Source organism: Sminthopsis crassicaudata, chromosome 4 (assembly GCF_048593235.1).
Source record: "Sminthopsis crassicaudata isolate SCR6 chromosome 4, ASM4859323v1, whole genome shotgun sequence".
Taxonomy (NCBI): Eukaryota; Metazoa; Chordata; class Mammalia; order Dasyuromorphia; family Dasyuridae; genus Sminthopsis; species Sminthopsis crassicaudata.
The window spans coordinates 31,617,015-31,639,809 of record NC_133620.1 but is presented as its reverse complement, the minus strand read 5'-3'; the positions used below and the strand labels follow the sequence as shown (position 1 = coordinate 31,639,809).

The window sequence follows — 22,795 nt, the reverse complement described above, 5'->3', positions numbered from 1 at the left end:
TCTTCCTTTGACGCATCCCCTTCCCAGGAAGGTGACCCTGAGCTAAGTGAGTGACCGCAGGCTCCCCGGGAGAGCTGTGAGTGCAGACCCAGAAGTACGTCGGCGGTCCCCCGAACCGGCCTGGCCCAGAGAAAGGCTCATCGCCACGATGGCTTCTAGCAGACAAACGCTTCGATCCGGCAACTTTCAAGGTGGAGGGACGCCAGGGGCCACAATGGACAGAGTGCTGGGCCCGGATTCTGAGAGACCTCAGCCTGCCTGCCTCAGTGTCCTCATCTGTAAAATGGGCATAGTAATAGCACCCACCTCCCAGGGCTGTTGTGAGGGTGAACATAAAGTGCTTTTCAAATCTTAAAGCTGTATACAAATAATAATAATTATTGGAGGGACTGGGAGCTGTGCTGTTATGGGTGTGACGTAATTCAAGGTAATTCAAAAAGAAGCATTTGCTAAGCGGACAGCCCAGAGTAGGCACTGGGCCAGGCAAAGAGTGAACAATAAAAAAAAGGGAATCGGTGTCTGCCCTAAACAAATCCACAGTGGCAGCTGCAGGTCATCCTGAATACAAACCGGAGAGCAGGAGCGCGCTGCAGTCCGGGAGGAGCGGGAAAGGCTCCCGTAGGAGGCGGCCATGGGAGGAAGGCCTGGGAGTCTCGGAGGCCCAGGGGACGGGCGCAGAGCGGGCGGGCTGGGCCAATGGGGGGGAGAAGTTTCTGTCCCAGAGGTAACGGGGAGCCACAGACGGTGTTGAAGCGGGGACGTGTCGGACGCTCGGAATTCTGGCAGCGATCCCGGGAGGAGGCGCCGGGCGGGCCTGAGCTCCCGCCCACAGAGGCGCCGGCCATCACCCCCCCACCCTCCCCCGCCCCCGCCGCCTCAGGCCTCGCGCAGGGCGCTCGCTCCGTCCTAGCTGCAGGCGCTCCTCTGACGCTCTCCGGGAACTGAGCTCCTCCCTAAAACGCGCTCACTGCAGCGCACCCAGGGAGGACCCCACCTCTGCCTCAGAGAGTCTACCTTCCAGAAGCTTCCCACCGCTCCCCTTTCTTGTAATGGTCCCTGAGCGGAGTCGCTGACCTATGAAGGGGACAGAGGAGGGAAATCCTTCTGGGGAGCGAGGGGGCAGCGAAAGGGGCCCGGAGGCACCGGGGACAGCGGCCTCCAAGCCCGCTTCACTTCTCAGAGGAAGCCCCTATGATCCGGCAGCACACCTGTCAGTCAGCCCCCACAAAGGGCCTACTGTGTGCAAGTGCCTCTTTGTCATTCAATCAAATTTGACTCTAGAAGTCCGTTTGGGGTTTCCTTGGCAGAGGCTCTGGAGTGGTTGGCCATTTGACAGATGGGGAAACTGAGGCAACCGCGGTGAAGTGACTTCCTCAGGGTTACCCTCGGGATGAGTGTGTGAGGTCACATTTGAACTCGGTGCTCTTCCCACCGAACCACCCCACGGTCTGCGAGCCGGGGCCCAAATCCGGCCTCTGATTCTGCGACCTTGGGCAGGGGCTTTGCTTCTCTGGGCCTCAGGTTCCCCGGCTGTCAAAGGAGGTGAGGGGGGCTCTAGACGTGCTCCTCCTCCTGCAGACTCGGGATTCTTGAGATCTGCTCTCTTTTACTCTCTGTCTCTGTTTCTCTGTCCCTGTCTCTTCCCTCCCCCCCTCCATTCCGCCCCTCCTTCCGGTTCCTCTCTCCCTTCCCCACTTCGAAGGCTCCTCTTCTGTTTCCTCCCCCCACTCCGCATGTGGGTGGAAGCCCCGCCCCTTCCGGTCTCTTCCCCCCTCCATTCCTCCCCTCCTTCCGGTTCCTCTCTCCCTTCCCCACTTCGAAGACTCCTGTTCTGTTTCCACACACCCCCCACTCCCCACGTGGTGTAAGCCCCGCCTCTTCTGGTCTCTCCCCCCCACCCCTCACTGCTCCCTCTCTCTATATTCTGGAAGTTTCCAGAGACCTGAGGGGTGAGGAAGGGGGGAAGAGGCGCGCAAATAATCACCTTAAGGACTGTTATTAAATGGTCTTCAGGAAGCCTGGACCACCCTCATTTTACCAGAGACCAAACTGGGGCTGGAGAAGGCGTCGCCACCCACGTGACTCGGAAGTGAGTGAGTCTAATTAAGGAGGGAGTGGGGGAGGGGCCGCTCCCACGTGGGTGGGGGAGGGGCGCACCATAGCCCCGGCATGTGCCAGTGCTGTTGGTTTCCATTTGATGTCTGATGTAGAATAATAATTCTAACTAAATATCTAAATAACGCTAACATTTCTACAACTTAAAGAAAGCTCAGAAAATATTTCATCCCTGTTTAAATGGAATTGGTTTCCTTGATATTATTACATATTTAAACAATAATGAAAAATAACATTTATATTTTTTTTTTACTGAGGCAGTTGGTGTTAAGTGACTTGCCAGGGCCTCACAGCCGTTTCTGTACTTTTAAAAAGCATTTAAATTTTTTTGACTAATTTCAGTGTGATTGGTTTGCTTTGTAAACGTATTTATTTTAATGATAATATAATAAGCATTTAACTTTTAAAAGTATCTTTAAAAATATTTTCATCACCTATTTTCAGTGTCATTGGGTTCCTTTGTCACCTTATGCATTTTAATAATAACAGATAACTAATATTTGTTTGAATTTTAGAAGTGCATTTTAAGGAATATTTTGGAGAGACAGAGATAGACTAGCAGAGAGAACCGTATTTCAGAATCCTGAGTGGGACAGAATCCACCACAATAAACAATCAGAGATTCTCAGAATAAGAAAAAATAAAAAGGGGTTTTGCTAGAAAGGGCATCTCCCCCAGGACAAAGTAAAAACTGCAAAACACAAGATTAAGTAGCCTGAAGGCAGAAGTCCCACCCCCCACACTGGCCTTTTCTCCCACTGTTTGGGGGAGTCCAGCTTACATTCTAATGGTGGAAATCTAACCCAGAAATAAGAGAATAAAAAAGAGGTACTTAAATGCTAATTAAGAGGTGGTGGGACACAGGAGGGGACAATCACCTGCAACTTTTTATTATAAAGTCTCATGTCACAATTAAGGTATAGTTTAAGGCTATATTCCTATGAGTGAATGTAATGGCCCTTTAAATGGGCGGACACAGTGCAACGGGAGATTGAGGCCCGGAAGTAATTTCTGTGGATATTAGGACTGCCCTTGGGTGGGATCTTGGCCACTATGAGATAGCTTCGTAATGGGTGACTCTCTCGCTGATTGGCTGTGTGTGTGACCTCACAGGCCCTATGTAAGCCCACTGCAGGCAGCAGTTGCTGTCTTTAACCTGACGCTCTTCACCCTGGCTCCCTAGCCTGGGTGGCCAAGCCAAGATGGGTAGCCGAAAGAGGTAAGGATTTTGGTAGTGAACACGTGGGTCTTCTGACCAGGTGTTCACTCGGGAACCAACAAGTCAGGGCATCAGTCAGGGCATTATGTGAGTAGGTATAATAAAGGCTTTTAAGATTACACGTGGCTGTTCTTGAGCGCGCTACCGGTTATTAAACTATAGATTCAAGAGATTGTGGCCAGAGACCTTTGAAGGCCTCAGAGGAGGCGAGCCGGGCAGAGCTCACACTGCAAAGGTCAGTGGTCAAAGGTGCTCTGGTGGGTCTAGGACAGACTAGTAATTGTAACTGCCAGGAGGGCATGTTACAAGTGAAGACTCAGTTAATTCCACACAAGAAGAATGCACAGAAAGATGGAGTATAACAAATTTCCAGCCAGAAACAACTTAAAAGATTTATCAGGAATGATCATCATTCAAAAAGATCAGCAGGAAAGGTCTGTGACACCCCAGTGGAATGGCCCCCGGACCTCCGGGCCTCCGAATCAGTGGCAGTGCTGGCGGCTTCCAGATCTCTCTGCTCAGAGACACCAAAGGAGACTCGGGAGGTCAGCTGAAAAGGCCTCAACAGGGGGAGAGGACCTTGGGAAAGCGGCGAATCAGGAGTGGACATGGGCAGGGATGGCCGCAGCTGCTTCCAGAAGCCTCTGCTTCCAGGAGGTCTCTCTGCTGGACTGAGGAAGGACTCTGTGTTTTTAGCCCACAATAGTGGGCAGGGACACTCCTAATAGTTTCAGGGCAGAAAAGAGTGCATGTGGTCAGGTCCCGAGAAGGATCACTGAAAACAGCTGCACAAAACTCCGGAAGTCTGGGGCAGCGCACCCTCCACCCTGGAAACAGAGCCCTACTTTAATAAAGGGTTAAAAGCTGAGGAATAGGCTAGGAAAATGAGCAGACGTCAGAAAAATATTCTGACCATAGAAAGCTACTGTGGTGACAAGGAAGACCAAAACACACACTCAGGTGATAACAAAGTTAAAGTTCCTACCTCCAAAGCTGCCAAGAAAAATAAGAATTGGGCTCAGGCCATGGAAGAGCTCAAAAGAGATTTGGAAAATTAAGTAAGAAAAATAGAGGAAAACTTAGAAAGAGAATTGAGAATGGTGTAAGAGAAATACATCAATCTAATGAGGAAAAGAATACCTTAAAAAGAAAAATTGGCCAAATGGGAAAGGAGGGACAAAAGCTCACTGAGGAAAATAATTCCTTAAAAATTAGAATTGAGTGAATGGAAACTAATGACTTTATGAAAAATCAAGATACAATAATGCAAGAATGAAAAACGAAAAAGAATGAAAAAAAGGAAAAAAGAGAAAATGTGAAATATCTTAGTGGAAAAACAGTCCAACCTGGAAAATAGATCCAGGAGAGATAATTTAAGAATTATTGGTCTACCTGAAAGTCATAATCAAAAAAAGAGGCTAGATAGACATCATCTTTCAAGAAATTACCCAGGAAAACTGTCCTGATATTCTAGAACCAAAGGATTACATAGAAATGGAAAAAATCCATTGATCACTTCCTGAAAGAAATCCCAAAGTGAAAACTCCCAGAAATATTATAGCCAAATTCCAAAACTCCCAAGTCAAGGAGAAAATATTGCAAGCATCCTGAAAAAAACAATTCAAATATAGTGGAGCCACGGTCAGATTAACACAAGATTTTGCAGCTTCTACATTATAGGACCAGAGGGCTTGAAATATTGATAATGATGTTTTATATATATAATATATAATACATGCTATACATAATACATATTAAATATAGATATGTGTATATACGTATATATGTGTGTGTATATATATGTATGTGTATATAGTCATGATATTTCAGAAAGCAATGGAGCTAAGATTACAACCAAGAATCACCTAAGCATTCATGATGAAAAGATCAGAACTAAATAGGAAATCTGATTTTCAAATAGGGGATTCAGGAGAAGCATAAAGAAGTAATCAGGAAAGTGATATCATAAGGGACTTTATCTGTTTACAATCCTACATGGGAGGATGATACTCAAAACTCATTAGAACTTTCTCATTATTATGGCAATTAGAAGGATTATAAATATGCAGGTAGAGTGAAGAGGTGTGTGACTTAAACATGAAGGGATAATATTTTTGAAAAATGAAATTAAGGGATGAGAAAGGAATGTACTGGGAGAGAGGGAAAGGGAGAAGTGGAATGGTGTAAATCATCTATTATAAAAAGAGGCAAGAAAGACTTACAATGAAGGGAAATAGGAGTGAACCTTACTCTCATCAGAATTGGTTCAAGGAAGAAATAACATATATACTCAATATGCATATCTATTTTACCCTGCAGGAAAGTAAAAGGGAATGGGATACTGGAACAGGGGGAGAGTAATAGAAGAAAGGACATAATGGGGGAAGGAGAGATCAGTAGCAAAATAGTTTTGAGGAGGGATAGGGTAAAAGGAGAGGGAGAAAAAATAGGGGGAAATACAGTTAGCAATAGTAATTATAAAAAGAATTTTGAAGCAAATTTCTCAGATAAGGCCTGATTTCTCAAACATAAAGAGAATTGAGTCAAATTTAGAAAAAATAAGAGTCATGCCCCAATTGGATAAATGATGAAAAGATATGTGTGTGCCCAAAGGGCTATAAAATCATGTATATTCTTTGACCTAACTATCACTACTGGACATGAATACCAAAAGAGATTATTTTTTTTTTTAAAAGAAAAGGATCTATATGAAGAAAAATATTTATAGCAGCTCTCTTCTCAGGGCAAAAAAAAATTGGAAACTGAGGAAAGGTCCTTTGGGGAATGGCTGAATAAATTGTGGTATGTGATTATGATGGGATATTATTCTTAGGGATGATGAACAGGATACTCTCAGAAATACCTGAAATGTCCTCCATGTACTCAAGGAAAATGAAATGTACTATATACAATGTTCTAGAATGATCAGCTGTGAATGGCTTTGCTATTCTCAGCAACACAATGATCTATGACCACTCTGAATGATTTAGAATGAACAATCCTATCCATACCCAGAGAAAGAATTGATTGTGACTGAATACGGATTGAAACATTTTCTCTCTCTCTCTTTTTCTTTGTCTGTCTCTGTCTCTCTGTCTCTCTCTTTTTACTTTATTTTCCTTTTTTTATGGGGGACATATATGTTTTTATGGGAATGTTTTGCTTAACTTCACATGTGCTTTCTTAATGGGACCTGGGGGTGGGGATAAAAAATTTAGAACTGGAAGTTTTAAAAACAAATGTAAAAATTGTTTTAAATGTAGTTGGAGAAAAATTAAAATATTAAATATTTTATATATATATATAATATAAATTAAAAATTTAAATATAAAATTTAAAAATATATTTTGGTCATTGGATTTCCATGTATTTGGTTACCTTGGTAATTCTCTGAATTTTATTTTATGCATTTAAAAATCTAATTCTGGAGCATTTGCACTCTGTGCATTAGCCCTTTTCCTTTCCTTTCAGACAGTTTCTTAAGCCAGGTCTGAGCAATGGATGATTGTTGCCCCTCCATGAAGGGGTTAGCCAAGCCCAGAAGCTGCTTTTCTTCATTTCTTACAGCTCCTCTTAAACAGAAAATAGGTCATACTGTTCATTCATGGAACAAACACTCGTTAATACTAAGTGAAGACTTCTTAGTCCCAGGGCCTGTGGCTATGCGGGCAATAGAAAGAAAAAAGGAACCTTTCCCCTTCTCTGTTGGAGAAAAACAACAGGCACACATAAAATGAAACAAAGTAGATACAAAGTGAAGGGGAGAGCAGCCTGGACTTTCCATAGGAAGTTGTCCTTGAAGTTGAACCCTGAAGAATAGCACGTATCCCTGAGACTGGTGAAAAAGGGACATCCAGGCCTTGGATAGGAGAAACCCAAAGTGAGATACCTGCGCTGTGGAGGGGATGGAAAAGTTTATCTGTCTAGCTGAGCCTGACATGAACATGAGACAGTCACATCTGAGGCAAGCCTCGAAAGGGAGGTGGGAGCAAGCTAGCAAAGGATGCTGGAAAGCAGAGAGCTTCTGTGGGCACCTGTGGCCTTCTGTGGGTGCCCGTGGGCTCCAGGTGATGACAGGGTCGGACCTGGGCTCTGGGAAGATGGGTTTGGTCCAGGACAAGTGTGTGAATGTGGAGGGCTGCTTGGAGGAGGGAAAGCCTGAGGGTTAGGGGCTGATGTAAAGGGTGATGGCGGCTATGTGAATGGAGGGAGAGCAGGGATATGAGCCTGCATGAGAGTGGGGGAAGTGAGGGAGAGGAAAGAGCTGAGAATAACTCCAGTCACCCCCCAAAGCTAACTAGAGACCTCAGGTAGGGTTGGGGGGGATGCTGTGGCTGAAGACCACCTTAGCTAAGTTCACAGAGATTTATCACCAGAGGTCTAAGCACCAGATAATAATTCATCAAATCTTCCACTTAGTTCTGAAGGGTTCCGGTCCTCAGTAATGAAAGACGAAGACCCACAAAAGTGGAAGCGCAGACCTGGGAAAGAAAGTCTCCACTTTGTGGATTATTCTGCTTGATTCTGTGTTAGCCAGTTCTCTTGTTGGAAGATGGATGGCAAATAGAAAATATTGTGACCCTCTGGTGTGTGATATTTCAGGGAAAGTATCGAGGTAATTTTTCACTTTGTTCAGTGATTACTTTAGTAATTCCTGCTTGAGATCAGCCTGGAGCTCATCTCTGTTTCCATGGCGGCAATAAACCCCTGGTGGTAGAGCAGCTGGGCCCCAGATCTGCCCAGGACAGGGCATGCTGGGGAGGTACCTGTAGAGCGGAGCCCCTGGGCTTCCCTGCCCACCCAAGGTCACAGGCTGTTGTACAAGGATGACATGGTCTCTGAGGTTTAAAAGTCCCGGAGTCTTTCCCTCTTTTAAAACCTTTAAGAGGGCTGTGTATACCCTAGTTAATTCTATTTCTCTACAGCAGTCTTCCAGAGCTACTTCCATTTACTATATAGAGCTAAGAGCATCTTCAGAGATTTGATTGATTGATGTTAATAGGAAAAAAAAAATCCTCCAACAACTTTTAACCTCTTGGTTAAAAACCTCATTACCTCCTTTAATCCAGAAATAGGAAAAACTCTTGAGATTTCAAGTAGAGTTTATTATAATTTCTTGAAAAATACCATGGAAACAGCTTTCCTGAGGTGAGCTCAGTCCTTCTGCTTCTTTTCTGTGAAAAGTCAGAGATGGAGACTACTAATGAATGGTGGGATTTGGAACACAAGGGGTTCTGAGAACACTTAGACATATAGAAAAGTCAATTAACTTCCTCCAGCTTCAGTTTCTTAATCTGTAAAATGAGAATAACCTGAATATCTATCTTCATAAGGCTGTGAGATGAGAGTGTATATTTTAAAAAACCCACTAAAAATAGTTGAGCAGATATTAGCCTTATAAAAGATGATAAAAATATAAATCTACAAAACATTGTTGAGAGCGAGCTCACAAAAACTTGACGAGAAGAGCAGCATATTTGGGCAGATCAAAGGAATGTGGAAGAGATGGGGGAGACAAAAGAATACAGGAGTGACTTGGATGGAGTGGGAAGGTGAATGAAAAAGGTCAACTGCCAGGCCATGGGGTGCTTCAGAGACCTTCCGTCTAAGACTCCTGGGCATTGACTGTCAGAGAGAGAAAACCCAGCCCTGCACAGTGTGGGCCCCAGGCTGCAGCTCTTTTCTTGGCTGCTCCTCTGGTTCCAGGAGTATCCAGACATGGTGCAAACTACCTGTAGTAGTAACTACATTGCAGGACCCCCCGGGGAAAAGGGGCGGCTCCCACCTTGGTGGTCGTGGGCTTTTTCCCTAACAGCTGTGGGCTTCATCCGCTTCCCAGGACGGCTCTGGTCTGCCACGACCGTGACTGGGAAGCCCCCTCTGACAGGTACTGCTCAGGCCCTAGCTAAGGCTGCTGAATGCCCTCGGAGCCTCTCTGGATGGAGCCTTTTCTTTTTACTGCCTGTGTTTGGAGGCGATTCAAAGTCTGGTTCCAGGGGACCAATGATGGAAGCTTTTTCTTCACAGAGAAATGAGGGACTCACTGATGCACACCGATGTGGAGGTGTTCTGGACATGGCCACAGTGAGAACCGTTTCATTGGATTACACACATTTATTATGAGTTATATTTTCTTTTTCCACTGGGAGGTGGGAGGGAAAGAAAAAATATTTTTGTTAATTGAACAAATAAAATTAAATCAGTCTGTTGTCCCAGACAAGCATCTGTTTAGGGATAGAAAATCCTCTGAAACTTTTATTTCACCCATTTGTTGTGGGGATGGGGGAAGTGGGCAGTGTTCTCGCAAGAAATCCCACTAGGCACTGGGAAGCTTGGGATTTAAAGTCTGCTTTACTGCAGGGGTCCTCACCAGATATTCGTGAAAGTTAATAAAGGGAAGAGCAGCTAAGAAAAGGTGAGCCATGACCTTGTGCCTCATTGTGGTTACATATATACTCTAACATGTTCTATGCAGAACCTGATTGTCCTTCAGGATGGGGACTTCTGGCTCAGAGAGAGGGAGATGGGAGGCAAAATGGGGCAAAGGCCGGGAAGATCTGGGCCCTGCACAAAGCACCTCCCTTCCCGGACCTCTGTTTTCTTACCTTTAAATGAGAGGCTGGGACTGGTCGGCCTTCCACCCAGCTAAGGTCCCAGGAAGTCCAAAAGGTATGGGGTGTGGCCCATTGAGGGCCCAGGATTCGAGTCCCAGGATCGCCACGTGGTCTGGGAGGTGCTGGCAGCCCCCCCCCCCCCCCAGCACATGCTGGTTGGTGGGCCCCATTTCCATCACCACAGCCCTGGGGATCTCAGACACTAGAGTCACCAGGATGCCCCGAATGGGCAGAGGAAGTTCCCCCTCAGAGTTCTCGGTGCCATGGTCCAGCTCCCAGCCCTGCTGCTTTAGTGCTTCCCCCTTTTGTGTTTAGTGCTTCTCTTTCGGCGTTTTCTGATTAAAAACAATCAAAAGCAACTGCTCCGTTTTAGCTCAGGTTATGGTCTGGAAATTAGTGCCGGAATTCAGGAAAAGCTGGAGCTTGAGGGGAGCATGAAAAAGTGAAAGGTCTTTTCTCTGCAGTTTCCCAGAAGGTGAAGCTGCTAGGGCCCACACGGTGCCTTGGGAGTCACGTTTTTTCTCTCCAGTTCAGCAGTCAGAACGGAGGCTGGGGGAGCTTCTTTTTCTTCCAGGCTTCTTCCCGGCAGAGCACTCAGAGCCATTGCACGCCTGGGCCCATTGGCAGGCTTTGGGGGAGCCACATATAAAGCCAGAGCTGACAGTACAACAGGAATCTTTTTTTGGCCTAATTACCTTTGATGAGAATTAAATAAGGAGTATTTAAATGAAATTAGGTTTAACTGAGGTCTAGTGGCAGGTTCGGGGTACAAGAGAGTCAAATAAAGCTCCCCTGCAGCCCCTTTGGATTCGGCGCAAGGATACAAAGTTAGTAGCAGGTCTAGTAGCGGCACAAGAGTCCTCTGTAAAGGAATTTACAGACCCGAAAACCTAGATTGATAAAAGAGGTTTATTGTGGGGTTTGGAAGTAAGCCTGAAAGGTAGAAAAATACCAGGGCCAGGGCTGGCACCGGTGGGCAGAAATCCTTGACATGGCCGGTGGAAGGATGCCATGTTTGGGACTCCTACAAAGAGTGGACTCCAGAGTTGCGCCTTTTATAATAGGGAGGCTTTTGGTAATCTGAAGGGGCTCGTGGGTAGAGTCCCAGGTTGGCCTCTGGCTTGGGCTTCAGCCAAGGTTAGAATTTGAATAGAATTCAATGGGTTTTTAGATAAGGAGGAAGCTGTTTGTGCTTGGGGTGGGGGTTGGGAAACCTGAGCAAATCATTAGAATGGGGGCTGGGACAGCCCAAGTTGGCTCAGATCTGATGGGGGCTGGGAGAGCCCGGATATCTCCCATTAGAATTCGTGAGGGTTGGAAATCAGAAAGGAATCTTAACCCACATCACCTTGATAATATAATATTGCTTCTGTTTCCAATCTAGCTTGTCTGGTTTTCTTAGCTTACTTTTTTCAATCAATCATCTTGACACAGGAAATCTCTCCTAAAAGTTAGTCACCTTGAACCCAGATCCCTTAATCCTATCTCAGCCCTAGAAATCAACCCCCCCCCCCCCTCTGTAAAGGACCACTAATTAATCTTTCAGCTGACAGGAACCAGGTTTTCTATAGAGCTGTACTAAAGTACTACTTAATTTTTTTTTTTTTTTTTTTTTTCTGAGGCTGGAGTTAAGTGACTTGCCCTGGGTCACACAGCTAGGAAGTGTTAAGTGTCTGAGATGAGATTTGAACTAGGGTCCTCCTGAATTCAAGGCAGGTTCTCTATCCACTGTGCCACCTAGCTGCTCCTACTCCTTAACTTTCAAAAGAGCTGGATAAGTTATCACCACTTAAGTCTCCTATGGATTTGAACTACCACCAATTAAACTTTCTAGAACTTTACTGAAGCCCAAAGTTCCCTATTATTTCAAAAGCCCCCAAGACCTGAACTCTGATCATAAAACTAAGTACTTTGGCTGTACCAACTGGAAGAACTCCTAATCTCATTTTGGAGCTTTTGTCCACTAAGAGACTAATTTTCTTAGTGATTCAAAATAAACTTTTCTTTTCTTTACCAGAGAATTGAATGAGTAAATTCTTTTACCAGACCTGCACCTTGTCTCATACATCATAAGCCTGGATCCCCAACAATCTAACATTAGTACCTTCGATGTGCCAGGCGCCCTGCTAAATTTATTAATAACTTTTTGTTGGGTGTATATGTCTCCATATAGTCTTATTCTCAATCATTAAATTATACCTTATTCAGAGGTATAATCTATCCAATGCAATTTGTCTTTTCCAATCTTTTTAAAGACCTGGACAGTCATAGTGTGAGTTACCTGTTTCACTGACCTAGAATCTGGATATTCTGCAAAAATTAAGAATCTAGGATTTCTAAATCTTGAGTCCAAGATCCTGACTTTTAGCTTTTAGTTATAAACTCTATCCAAAGTTTTTAATATCCGCCTTAGAATAGTAAAGAAGAGTTATAGACAGCACCACAAGTAAATGGGTGTGATTTCCCTCTTCACTATTTTGTTTTAAAATAGTTGAATCAATAGGTCTTGGCAGCACTTTTATATTTAACTTAAGTAAATAAATCATCCTAATAGGACAGACAGGGAGCCTCTGCTTAATATAAAATGCCTGCATTAGACTATGAATGTGGAACATTGTTCTTATAATACATTTGCAAAGCCTTTTCCTTTTCAGGTATAATAAAACACTTTGACAGGGTCACAAATAGAATGCTGATCTCAACCTCTCTTAGTAAAGTATTATTTCTGTGTGGCTCACAGGTTGTTGCTGTTTTTTTAATTCCTGATGTCTAAGATACTTATTTATCTTTAAGTAAGACCAAAGTCCCATCCTGATGTCTCATTGTGGAATGATTTCAAGGATTTCAAGTGACTCCTTGACACAAAATACTCTCTTGGTAAATCATGGAGCATCACCATCTTTAAAAAATAAATATTGTAGTTGACTCAAAGGATGATGGGAAGACTTATATTGCCTGGGTTCTCAAAGCTTTTTGCCAGTGGATCACAAACTCCAGCAAGTTCAACCAACCCAGGATGGCCTTTGATATGTTTTGATATGCATCTTCCATCTAAGACCCAGTCTAGCTAAAGTGTGGTGAATTGGCCATCAGGTGTTTTGTTTTGGGGTGCATTGACTACAAAACATGAAAATGCAAAATAGACTTTTGCCTAATATGGTGTCCTTTTGCTTCTGCAGTGATGAGGGAGAAGGGCAGTGTGTATAGAAAGAGAACTGAGAGGTTCTTAGCCCATTGCTATTCTTAAATATGTAGTCTTTGTCCAACTATAGTCCTATTGACATTTGTATTGTGAAAGACAACAGAAAACATTTTTTAAAAACCTATTAGTCAATACATATACAGTTTACATGTACTTCTTGGAGAGTAGAATAGAAAGTGGGTTTCCATATGTTTTCAAAGGCAATAAAAAACATTTCATGCCACATTTACAGAATCAGGAATTTGAGAGATCATTCACACAAAAGCAATACTCCCATAATATTTAACACATGCCATTTAGCTCCTGCTTGAGGACCTCTGAGGGGGAGCTTACCCACTCTCCAGGTAGCCCATTCCACTTTGGGGCAGCTCTGATTGTTGGGAAGCTTTTCTTGACACCCAGCTAAATGGTTTTGCATTTAAACAAAAGGAAACATCCCAAATATGCTCTTCCTCCTCCTCCTCCTTTCTTCTTCTTCTTCTTCTTCTTCTTCTTCTTCTTCTTCTTCTTCTTCTTCTTCTTCTTCTTCTTCTTCTTCTTCTTCTTCTTCTTCTTCTTCTTCTTCTTCTTCTTCTTCTTCCTTCTTCTTCCTTCTTCTTCTTCTTCTCTTTTTTTTTGGCAAGTGTTATTTAGACAAAAAATGCTTTTATCTTTTATTATTTCAGGTTGTACCTTTGGATAGACTCTAGAGCCACAGAAAGATGGCAGAAAGTAATGGAAAGGAAAAAGTTAAATGGATTACAACTATAATCATGAGCTCATCTCTTCAGGTATGACTGGACTAATAATAAAAGCATTAAATAGTGCTTACTATGTGCCAATAACTGTGCCTTTACACCTATGCTATTATTAGGCTTTTATTATCTATTTTATTACTATGCTATTATTATCCCATTTTAAGGATAAGGAAACTGAGGCAAACAGAAGGAAGTGACTTGACCACGCTGCATTTCTGACTGCAGGCCTTACTCCACCCACTATACCATCTAGCTGACATCCATTTCCAAAATCAATTTTAAAATGTTTAGCCCTGTTATTCTTAATTATTCAGATAACCATAGGTCTAGGCCAGGCGGTTCTTAGTCTGGGATCTGTGGACTTCAACAACAATTGTTTCCTTGGTAATTATCTGTAATTATTAAACATTATTTTGAGAAGAGCTCCATAGTCTTTTCCAGTCTGTCAAAGAGGTCTGTACACAAAAATAGATTTTAAAACTCCAGTCCAAGTTTGTTAATGCCATTAGCTATACAGTTTGCGTATTTGCGACTTCTCTAACAGTCAAAGCTTCACACTTTATCTGAGTACTTTTAGCTGTTGACTAAGGTCGATGGATGTGTATTTCAATGAAGTTCCATCCAGTAGCACAGATTGCAGCCTGACCTCAATGCATCCTATAAGACTTGACATCTGCCCCATATGTTTTCTTAACAGAGCCCCCCACTGTGCTAAAGACCTTTCTCATCTTTTAGTATTTTGGGCTACCAGTGCATGCTTGGTTGTCCCTCTGTTATCCTTTGTTGTTACTATGTAAACAGCTCACCTCCCTTTTCTGTCGTGGATTTTGTGCTGAAACACTTTGTACTGTTTTTGATCAAGGGTAAGTAAGTGACTTTCTGGAGTCTACATAGATCCAGAATGTGTTTCTCCATTACCCTTTGAATCAAGAGCAGTTTTTATTTTTCAGAAGTTATAGTGGTCTATGATTGCTCAGATCAGTATTGCTGTTAAGAAGGTGGAGTTTTGTGTCAAGGGGCTAGTTGGAACCATGAAAAAGACATTACACAACTTTCCAAATATAATCTAGAGAAGCATCAGTCTCCTTCTCAATTGTGAGCCCCATTCATTATCCTCTCTATTGCTAGTCCAAGATGACACAACGGATCTCCCACTGGGCTGTATGTTACTTAGTTCTGTGTTTCTTGGTTTTGTTTTTACATTTTTGTTCATAGATAACAGAGAGAGCAACTATTCCCACTTGTTTTGGTATCTATAGTTTAGGAAATTTATTTTTATTTCTTTGTTCATCTCAAATTTTTTTCTCTGTATTTTTAACTTAAAAAAATTGTTTTACAATTAACTCATTTTGGACCTTGAGAGCATCACCTCTCTTTCAAGAGATGGCTGGCCCATTTTATTTTTCATCTTCTGCAAGCTTGATTGATGATTGAATTGTAGTGATCATGTAATCAAAGTGATTACATAACCGATAGCTAATTTATGCAGTGGTACCCACAAAATATTAATAGACCTAGGATAAGGCTTCTAGTCCATCCGGTGGCTCCTCTGTAGGGAATTTATGGGAAGACTTGACAAGAATCTTATAGTTTGCAAAAATATGAATGCGTTGTGATTTGTATAGTTAAAGAAGGTCATTGATGAGAATCATGGATTCATTGAAGTATAATTAATTTACTTGGAAAAAATAGTGGGATGTTAGGTAACTGCATAATGATATAATATGTATATGTTATATATACATATTTAATATAATAAGTATGTAACAATCTTCATTTTTATATATCACTAAAAATTTAGGAGGAATGGAAACACAAATAACATTTATAGTAGAAAAAGTCTATCAAGCACCTACTAAAAGATAAGACAAAAATAATTATAAAATTATTAAAAGAAAAGAATAAAAGAAAAAATGAAGATAGTTGTTTCACATAGTTATGTATACCAAGATAATAAAAATGTCATTATTTTCAAAGGTAATTTGTAGTTTTATCATGATATAATTTAAAATATCAAAGAGCTTGTTAACAGAATCAGATAAAAGAGGAACAATTTAGATAGAAAAATAATGAAAAATATAAAGATAAGCTAGAAACAAAAACCAATGAAACTTGTGAACCTAGGAATAATTAATAACAAGAATAAATAATAATTAAGAATTTATAATTATAATTTATATTTCATAATTATAATTAAGAATAAATAATAATTAAGAATTGTAATTAGCAAAATTATCTAAAAATATAAAACAAATCAATGAAACAGAGTAGAGGATCCAGAACTGAAATCCCAGTTATGAAGAAGGGACCCTGAAAGTCTCTAAAAATCCTGGCCTCTGTAAAAGATCCTGAGAGGCCCCCATCACCCCCATTAATAACAAATTCACTACTGAATAAGCTTCTTATTGAATTAAAGAGACTCATTCAATTCTATTCAAATTCAGCTCAAGCTGGGCCCAGCCCCATCAAGAGCTACCCCCAGTTTGTAGCCAAGGCTTATAAAAGAGCCAATCTAAAACTCTCACTTTGCAGAGGTTCTAACATGCTGTACCATGTTATGCTATGCCATGCTATGCTATGCCAAGGAAACTTCTGCCCATTGGGATAATATTCTCTTCCAGCGCCACCCTCTCTTACACTCACCTATTTCCCTAATGAGACTTTATGCCTCTCTGTCAGGAGTTCTTTATTAGAAACTTGTCTATGCCTATAATAAACCTCTTATCAATCTAGGTTTTCAAGTTCGTAAATTCCTTTACAAAAGATCTCAGTACTGCCAGAAGGGGGTTCCTCCAAACTCCCTACCCATGAATGGAATCCCAAGGGGTGTAGGAGAGCCAAACCTCTCCATATGGTTCCCTGAACCCCAACCTGCCTCTAGACCTCATCATTTAACTCCCTGACCACCAGGAACCCTAATCTTATTTTGGTTCCCTGAATCTAATCTCATCATTTGTTTCCCTGACAGCCCTAAATGTAGGCCCCATCATATTGGGGTTCCCAGAACCCCAAAAACCTAAACCTCATCAGTTACACTATTTGATAAAACCAAGCTCATAATGTTGGGGATCCAGGCTTATGTATGAGACAAGGCACAGGTCTAGTAAAAGAACTTACTCATTCAATTCTCTGGTAAAGAAAAGTTTATTTTGGATCACTAAGAGAACTAGTCTCTTAGTGGACAAAAGCTCCAAGATGAGATTAGGAGTTCTGCAAGTTGGTACACCCAGGGTACTAGTTTTATGATCAGAGTTTAGGTCTTGGAGGCTTTTGAAACATTAGGGGAGTTTGGGTCTGAATAGGCTTCAGTAAAGTTATGGAAAGTTTAATTGGTAGTTCCAATCTATAGGAGGCTTAAGTGGTGGTTCTAACATTAATTCAGCTCTTTGGAAAGTTAAGTAGTGGTATTTAGCTTTAGTTCAGCTCTATAGAAAATTGGGTTAGTGTCAGCTGAACTCCTTAGAAAGATTAATTAGTGGTACTTAACAGAGGTGGGGGTGGGGGTTGGTTTCTAGGGCGAGATAGGATTAAGGAATCTGGGTTCAAGGTGACTGACTTCTAGAAGAGAGAGGTTTCCGCTGTCAATAAAACATTGAATAAAATAAGTCAATAAAATTTGGGGGAAAATGTGAGGGAAATACTGGATGATGAGAATTTAGTGAACAGTGTCTACATTCGTACCTCATACCTGGCACTATAAGAATTTTAATTAGATGCTGTTATGGATCTGTGATTTCAGTAACTTGAATGAATGTTCTCTCTAGTGATGCAAATTGCAATCTGCTTGTACTTGTTCCTGCCATGTAACTCTTGTCTTTGTCCTCCTGTAAGTTCATTGGGAGCAATCCATCCAGTGGTGGGGGTTGATGGAAGCCTCAGTTCTTTTCCTGGATCTAACACCGCCCCCCCCCACATTATGACCCCTTGAAGGATGAATTTAGCCCCCGTGTTACCCAGTACTTTCAAGTGTCCCTCGCCCCCTTATCCTGCCACCAGTCGCAGTGGGGTTATCCCCACCACCCTCACCTTCACTCATGGTAGTCTGCTACTGAACAGAGCCTAAGACAATCCTGACTGGCAGCAGCCTGGGTCCGCCACACATTTATGCCACACACCTCAGCTGGACCCTCCCTGGCTCAGGGCAAATCCTTTCACACTTCCCCAAGCACAGGGTTCTCCTCCAGACCTTCTCCTTCGTTAAACTTCCCCAGGCCTCCTCTCCACCTTCTTTCAGCTGAGAACCTTGCCTTAGGCTTCACTGAGAAAGCGCACCACTCCCTGAGAACTCCCAGACGGCCTCCTCTTTCATGGTCATCTTTTCTAAATGAGTGGCCTTTGTCATTGCTAAATTATTATATGGAAAAATGAAAGAAATGGATTAAAAATAGTTGCATTTGCTTGGAAAGGGGCTTTCCCAGTTTAAATAAAATAAAACATTCTATTCAAAAGAAAAAGAAAGTGAAGGGGCAGCTAGTGATGCAGTGGATAGAGCACCAGTCCTGAAGTCAGGAGGACCTGAGTTCAAATGTGACCTCAGACACTTAACACTGGCTGTGGGACCTTGGGCAAAGTCACTTAATCTCAATTGCCTCAGCCAAAAAAAAAAAAGAGAGAAAAAGAAAGAAAAAGAAATGAAAAAATTTAGAGGAAGTTGTGTTTCCAATAAAAATCAGCATGTGGAATTTATAAAGAACTAACACTATTTAACAAGATTTCTCCCTAATAGAGGAATGATTAAAGAACATGAATAAGAATTCTCAAAGAAAACAAAAATTTTAATAATTCATACTGGCCAAACTCTAATGAGCTGAAGTGTATTTGTTTGAAGTATACTTGTTTGTGGTGCCATTTAAAGTTCACCAAATTAGCTAAAAGTTTAAAAAAAGGAAATATTTGATGTCAGTATGGATATAGAGAAAGACACTGTTAAAATATTGTTAAAACTGAACCACTGAAACTTTTTTGAACAGTTTTTTTGGTAATCTGGGGTTATTAAGAGTAAAAATCCAATCTGTGAAAAAATATTAATTTTAGCTTTATTTGTAATTATGAAAATAATTAGAAGTAGTTTTCATGTTATAGTACTGGAGAAGGGCTAAATAAATTGTGGCATATTAATATAATGGAATTTCATTGTGCCACATTTAAAATGATAAGAGGCTGAATGTAATGAGTAAGACTTTCAAGAGTCTTCTGACCCCAGCAAAGTCTGTGACCAAGGACAACTCACTTAATCTTTCAGTGACCCAGCTAATTTTCTTAAGACAACAAATGATATTAATTTTACTTAATGAGATTTAATTATCTTAAATCTGCATTGTTGGAGGAAACTTCCATAATGGAAGTTTTCTTTAACAATGAAATTGTAGGTCTGAGTCTTTCTTCCATCTTCTGTCCCCATTAAAAAAAAAAAAAATATGAAATGACAACCATGAAAAATGCCAAGAAAATTAAAAAGATAGTTACAAAACAAGCAGAATTAAGATATAATCTGATTACCACTATGTAAAAGACTTATAAGTGCATAGAAATCAAGTAGAGAACAAAACTGTTGCTGTTCTTTTTTAATTTAAAAAATTAAAATGTATATTTTATTATAATGATTCATTTTGGGTTGCTGTTAATAGTATGAAAAATTGCTTTTTAAAAACACATGCATACTTCTGATGTTTTTTTTTTCCATTTTTGTAGAGTCATGAAGTTGCAGCTATCTTAAAAAATGAGAATCACAAAGTTCGTTATTCAAATTCAGTAGAACCTGGATCCATTATTTTTTCTCTTTCTGGTATAGTATATTTGCTGATAAACTGGTTCTTGTTGATATAAAATATGTTAGCAGAAAATAAAGTCATTGTGCAATACAGTGTGTGAGAAATCGTAGTACAAAAATCATACTTGATACACAAAGATTACAAACCCTTTTTGTAGATTTTTTCATAATGATAATCAAAGTTATCTAAGTTTTAAAAAATGTGGAAAAATTCTTGCTTTAACAAGGCAAAATAATTACAGAGCCAGGAAATGTTATTAGCAAGCTAATTTCATATTATTCCTCAAAAGGAGACATCCAAAGTCACTTTTCTTTCTCAGAAGCTTAATATCTAGACGTAGGAATGGCATAGAAGGCACTGTGCTAGACACCCAGGATCAGCTCTAAAAAGGGGTAGCTGTGACCTGGAGCGAGGGGACTTGGCCGAGACAAATAGTCCAGAAAAAAGAGATTCCTAGAATGGTCTAGATTACTTTGTTCTGCCACCATTTTGTTAGGGCGACCATTGCTCCAGAACTTTGTGCCCTTGAAACCTGGGCATCTTTTTGGGTTCTGTGTTTTGGCTATTAACAAACTGCTGTTTATGGTATATTTACTCCTCTCAGGGGTTGCGTTTTTACTGCTTGAAACCCAGGACTGTTTGATGATATCTGAGGAAACCCTTTGGGCCAAGATTGAGAAGTTCATGAAGATCCACCGGAACAGCTTTTTGGCCCTCTCCGCAGCCCTCCACGGCCCTGGAGAATGGAAGCTGATGTACAGGATTCAGCAGAGGTAACACCAGGTCTCATCCCTTCCCAGATGCACCGAAGCTCTCTCCTCCTCCCAGAGCTTTTAATAGGGCAGGTGAATTTAGGTTTGCTTATCTAAAGAAAATTCACTGGAGGATAAAACTCCTCATGTCACTGTCCTTTTAATGGGACTTGTGCAGAATGTGGCTGGGTGAATCAGTGTGACAGCCCTTCTGCCATCCTGGGGCCCTCCCTGTCGCTCCAGATATTTCCAGCTAAATCCTGTCTGCAGAGTGTGCCGAGCAGCTCCAGGAACAGGAAAAACCTTTCCTCTCCATGCCCACTTAATGCAGTAAAACGAACAATGTGCTAGACTCCCAGGCCCACCCCACCTCTTCTCACCTTCTGGAAAGGCTGGATGGCAGCTGGCCACTCTTCCCCAGCCCTCCCATTTTAGACAACCACCAGCTAGCAGTGAGTAACCCTTAGAAGTTGTTTTGTAGATTCCTGGGTGATAATTTACGCATCGTTCCAGTCCACAACCCATTAGACGCTGTCAAACTTATGACCACCATAGCCAAGGTAAGCAGCAGATACATCTTCATTCAAAGCCAGAGTCTTGTTCTTTAGTAGGGTCCCCTCTCAGGCCAGTGATCTTTCTACCAGGCAGGTTTCATTTCCAGGGAAATAGACACCCACCCATTAATGAGACATTAATTGCCTCTACTTGTTCCAGATTCCATTTATCAATTAAGCCATAAGCAGAATGTTTTCCTGCTGCATGATTGGAATGTTTGCAGGTGACATGACAGCAGTAATTTTTTTCTTCTGATAATAATGTTTCTGTGTTTGGGTAAATAATAGTTGGTTTTTTTTCTTCTTTTTTTTTTTTTCTTTTTCCAGAGTACTGGTAAACCATATACTGACAACATTCAGTACAGGATGATTATGGCCAAAGCCCAGATTATAGAGCAAAGTCCTGTTTGGAAAACACTTCAGAAAATACAACTGGGTTGTGATTCCTAATATGAATTAGTATTATTAAAACCTGACTATTTTCCTCAAAGCAAAGTTCATCTCATTTTGTTCACATAAAAATAGGGACCTAAGCATTTAAAAATGATCACACTCAAGTATAAGGTGAGTTATTTAACAGATCCATTCAGAATAATGTAGCATGATATCCAAGGGATGTAGTATTATTCCAATCAATCAATCAGTCAGGCCATCAGCGGTTCTCCAGGTGCTCTTCTTTGGATGATATTGTGTTCATTGCATCAAGGCCCAGAAGATCATAGAGCACCTTCACCGAGACCCATTTAAATAAAGGAAATCAGCCTACTTATCCAACATATACCTACAGTCAGGATCTCATGTACATTTGGAATACCTGTCCATAGGGAAGGGGACACTTCTATTTGAGAAACTGCAGGACTTTTACTGTGCCTAAGCTGCTCTCCCACACAAAACTCCTTGTGAATGGTCTCAGACTTCAGAATTTAAAATGATACACAAATCTATCTTATTTTTTGCCCAACTTTCCAAACTTCCTACTTATTGCCAGAATACAGTTTACTGTCAATTTAAGGTAATTTATTTTTTGGTAAACATGTTTTAAACTAACAGAATACCACAACTCTCTAATAAGATAAACAAGCCACAAAGGAAAAGGAGAATAGCAGCATTTATTTTCTAGCAGCAAGTGCCTAAGAACCAAACAAATTTCTTTAAAAAGGACATTAAAGTAAAAAGGTCTCCACAAAGAATGAACAAAATTGGTTTTGCTGTTTCAACAGCTGCTCTAGCTCTTCAGGCAGGAGGCTTTATTTCAGTCTCGATGTTTCTTCAGATGTAGGTTTTGTTTTCAGTTCAATGAGTTCTTCTACCCGGGCCAGAACACTTTCTATTAAATCAAATGTGAAAAGTGCTGAATGGAGAACCTAAAATGTCAAGAAAAATGAACATTACTGACAACACAAGGCCCTTAAAAATGACAACAGCAATAAAACAAAACAAATTAATTTACTTAAAAAACCAAAACAAAACCCTATTCACCTGAAGTTGCATTTCAGGAGTCATGTTAGGAATGTCAGGCATCTTCTCTCCACCGACCATTACTGAACAAATATTTTTAGGAGTGTTGTTAGGATTATGAGATTCTGTAACAGAAGAAAGTGGCAATCATCATTTGTCAGTCAATTAAACTCATTGTAGTTTTCACCAATAATTTCAAGTGCCACTTTTGTTATTCACTAGAAAATGTTTTCTTTTTAATATCATTTAAATTATGGGCAAATTACCATGGGCCTACTGATGTAATATTTGAAGAAAACCATTGCTGTAAAGCAAAATTTTAAATTATATTTAAAAAAAAGTCCACACAGTTGATAATATATTATGTATTAGT

The 22,795-nt window shown here is 41.2% G+C and overlaps 2 protein-coding genes across 8 annotated transcripts in view; one reads left to right on the top strand and one right to left on the bottom strand.

The window, feature by feature from the left end:
* Nucleotides 1–1,867: 1,867 nt before the first annotated feature.
* Nucleotides 1,868–21,454, top strand: C4H1orf146 (chromosome 4 C1orf146 homolog). 2 transcript variants are annotated; one of them, XM_074266246.1, is made up of 6 exons: nt 2,004–2,089; nt 13,816–13,920; nt 19,579–19,672; nt 20,263–20,431; nt 20,892–20,970; nt 21,292–21,454. In XM_074266246.1, exons 2-6 carry the CDS (start codon nt 13,852–13,854, stop codon nt 21,412–21,414), a joined length of 534 nt encoding a protein of 177 aa, XP_074122347.1. In that variant the 5' UTR covers nt 2,004–2,089; nt 13,816–13,851; the 3' UTR covers nt 21,415–21,454. The 2 variants fall into 2 exon arrangements, with proteins under 2 accessions (XP_074122346.1, XP_074122347.1); XM_074266245.1 differs by lacking the exon at nt 13,816–13,920 and having other exon boundaries at nt 1,868–2,089.
* Nucleotides 21,455–22,055: 601 nt separating this feature from the next.
* GLMN (glomulin, FKBP associated protein) overlaps nt 22,056–22,795 on the bottom strand; it is a 42,924-nt gene continuing 42,184 nt past the window's right edge. For 5 of the 6 annotated variants that reach the window (XM_074266239.1, XM_074266238.1, XM_074266240.1 and 2 more), the window contains exons 18-19: nt 22,444–22,547; nt 22,056–22,328 (exon numbers count right to left, since the gene is read on the bottom strand). In XM_074266239.1, coding sequence (XP_074122340.1) covers nt 22,212–22,328; nt 22,444–22,547 — 221 coding nt within the window. In that variant the 3' untranslated portion in view covers nt 22,056–22,211. Of the gene's footprint in view, nt 22,329–22,443; nt 22,628–22,795 lie in introns of all 6 variants that reach the window. The other variant, XR_012481899.1, reaches the window with a different exon arrangement.

What these genes read in the sequence shown, in the direction of transcription:
- C4H1orf146 (XM_074266245.1), top strand. Translation starts at nt 2,003, where the DNA reads ATGGTCTTCAGGAAGCCTGGACCACCCTCATTTTACCAGAGACCAAAC. An exon ending in CATTATTTTTTCTCTTTCTG is followed by an intron (nt 19,673 to 20,262) that starts GTATAGTATATT and finishes TACTCCTCTCAG; the next exon opens with GGGTTGCGTTTTTACTGCTT. An exon ending in ATGTACAGGATTCAGCAGAG is followed by an intron (nt 20,432 to 20,891) that starts GTAACACCAGGT and finishes GTTGTTTTGTAG; the next exon opens with ATTCCTGGGTGATAATTTAC.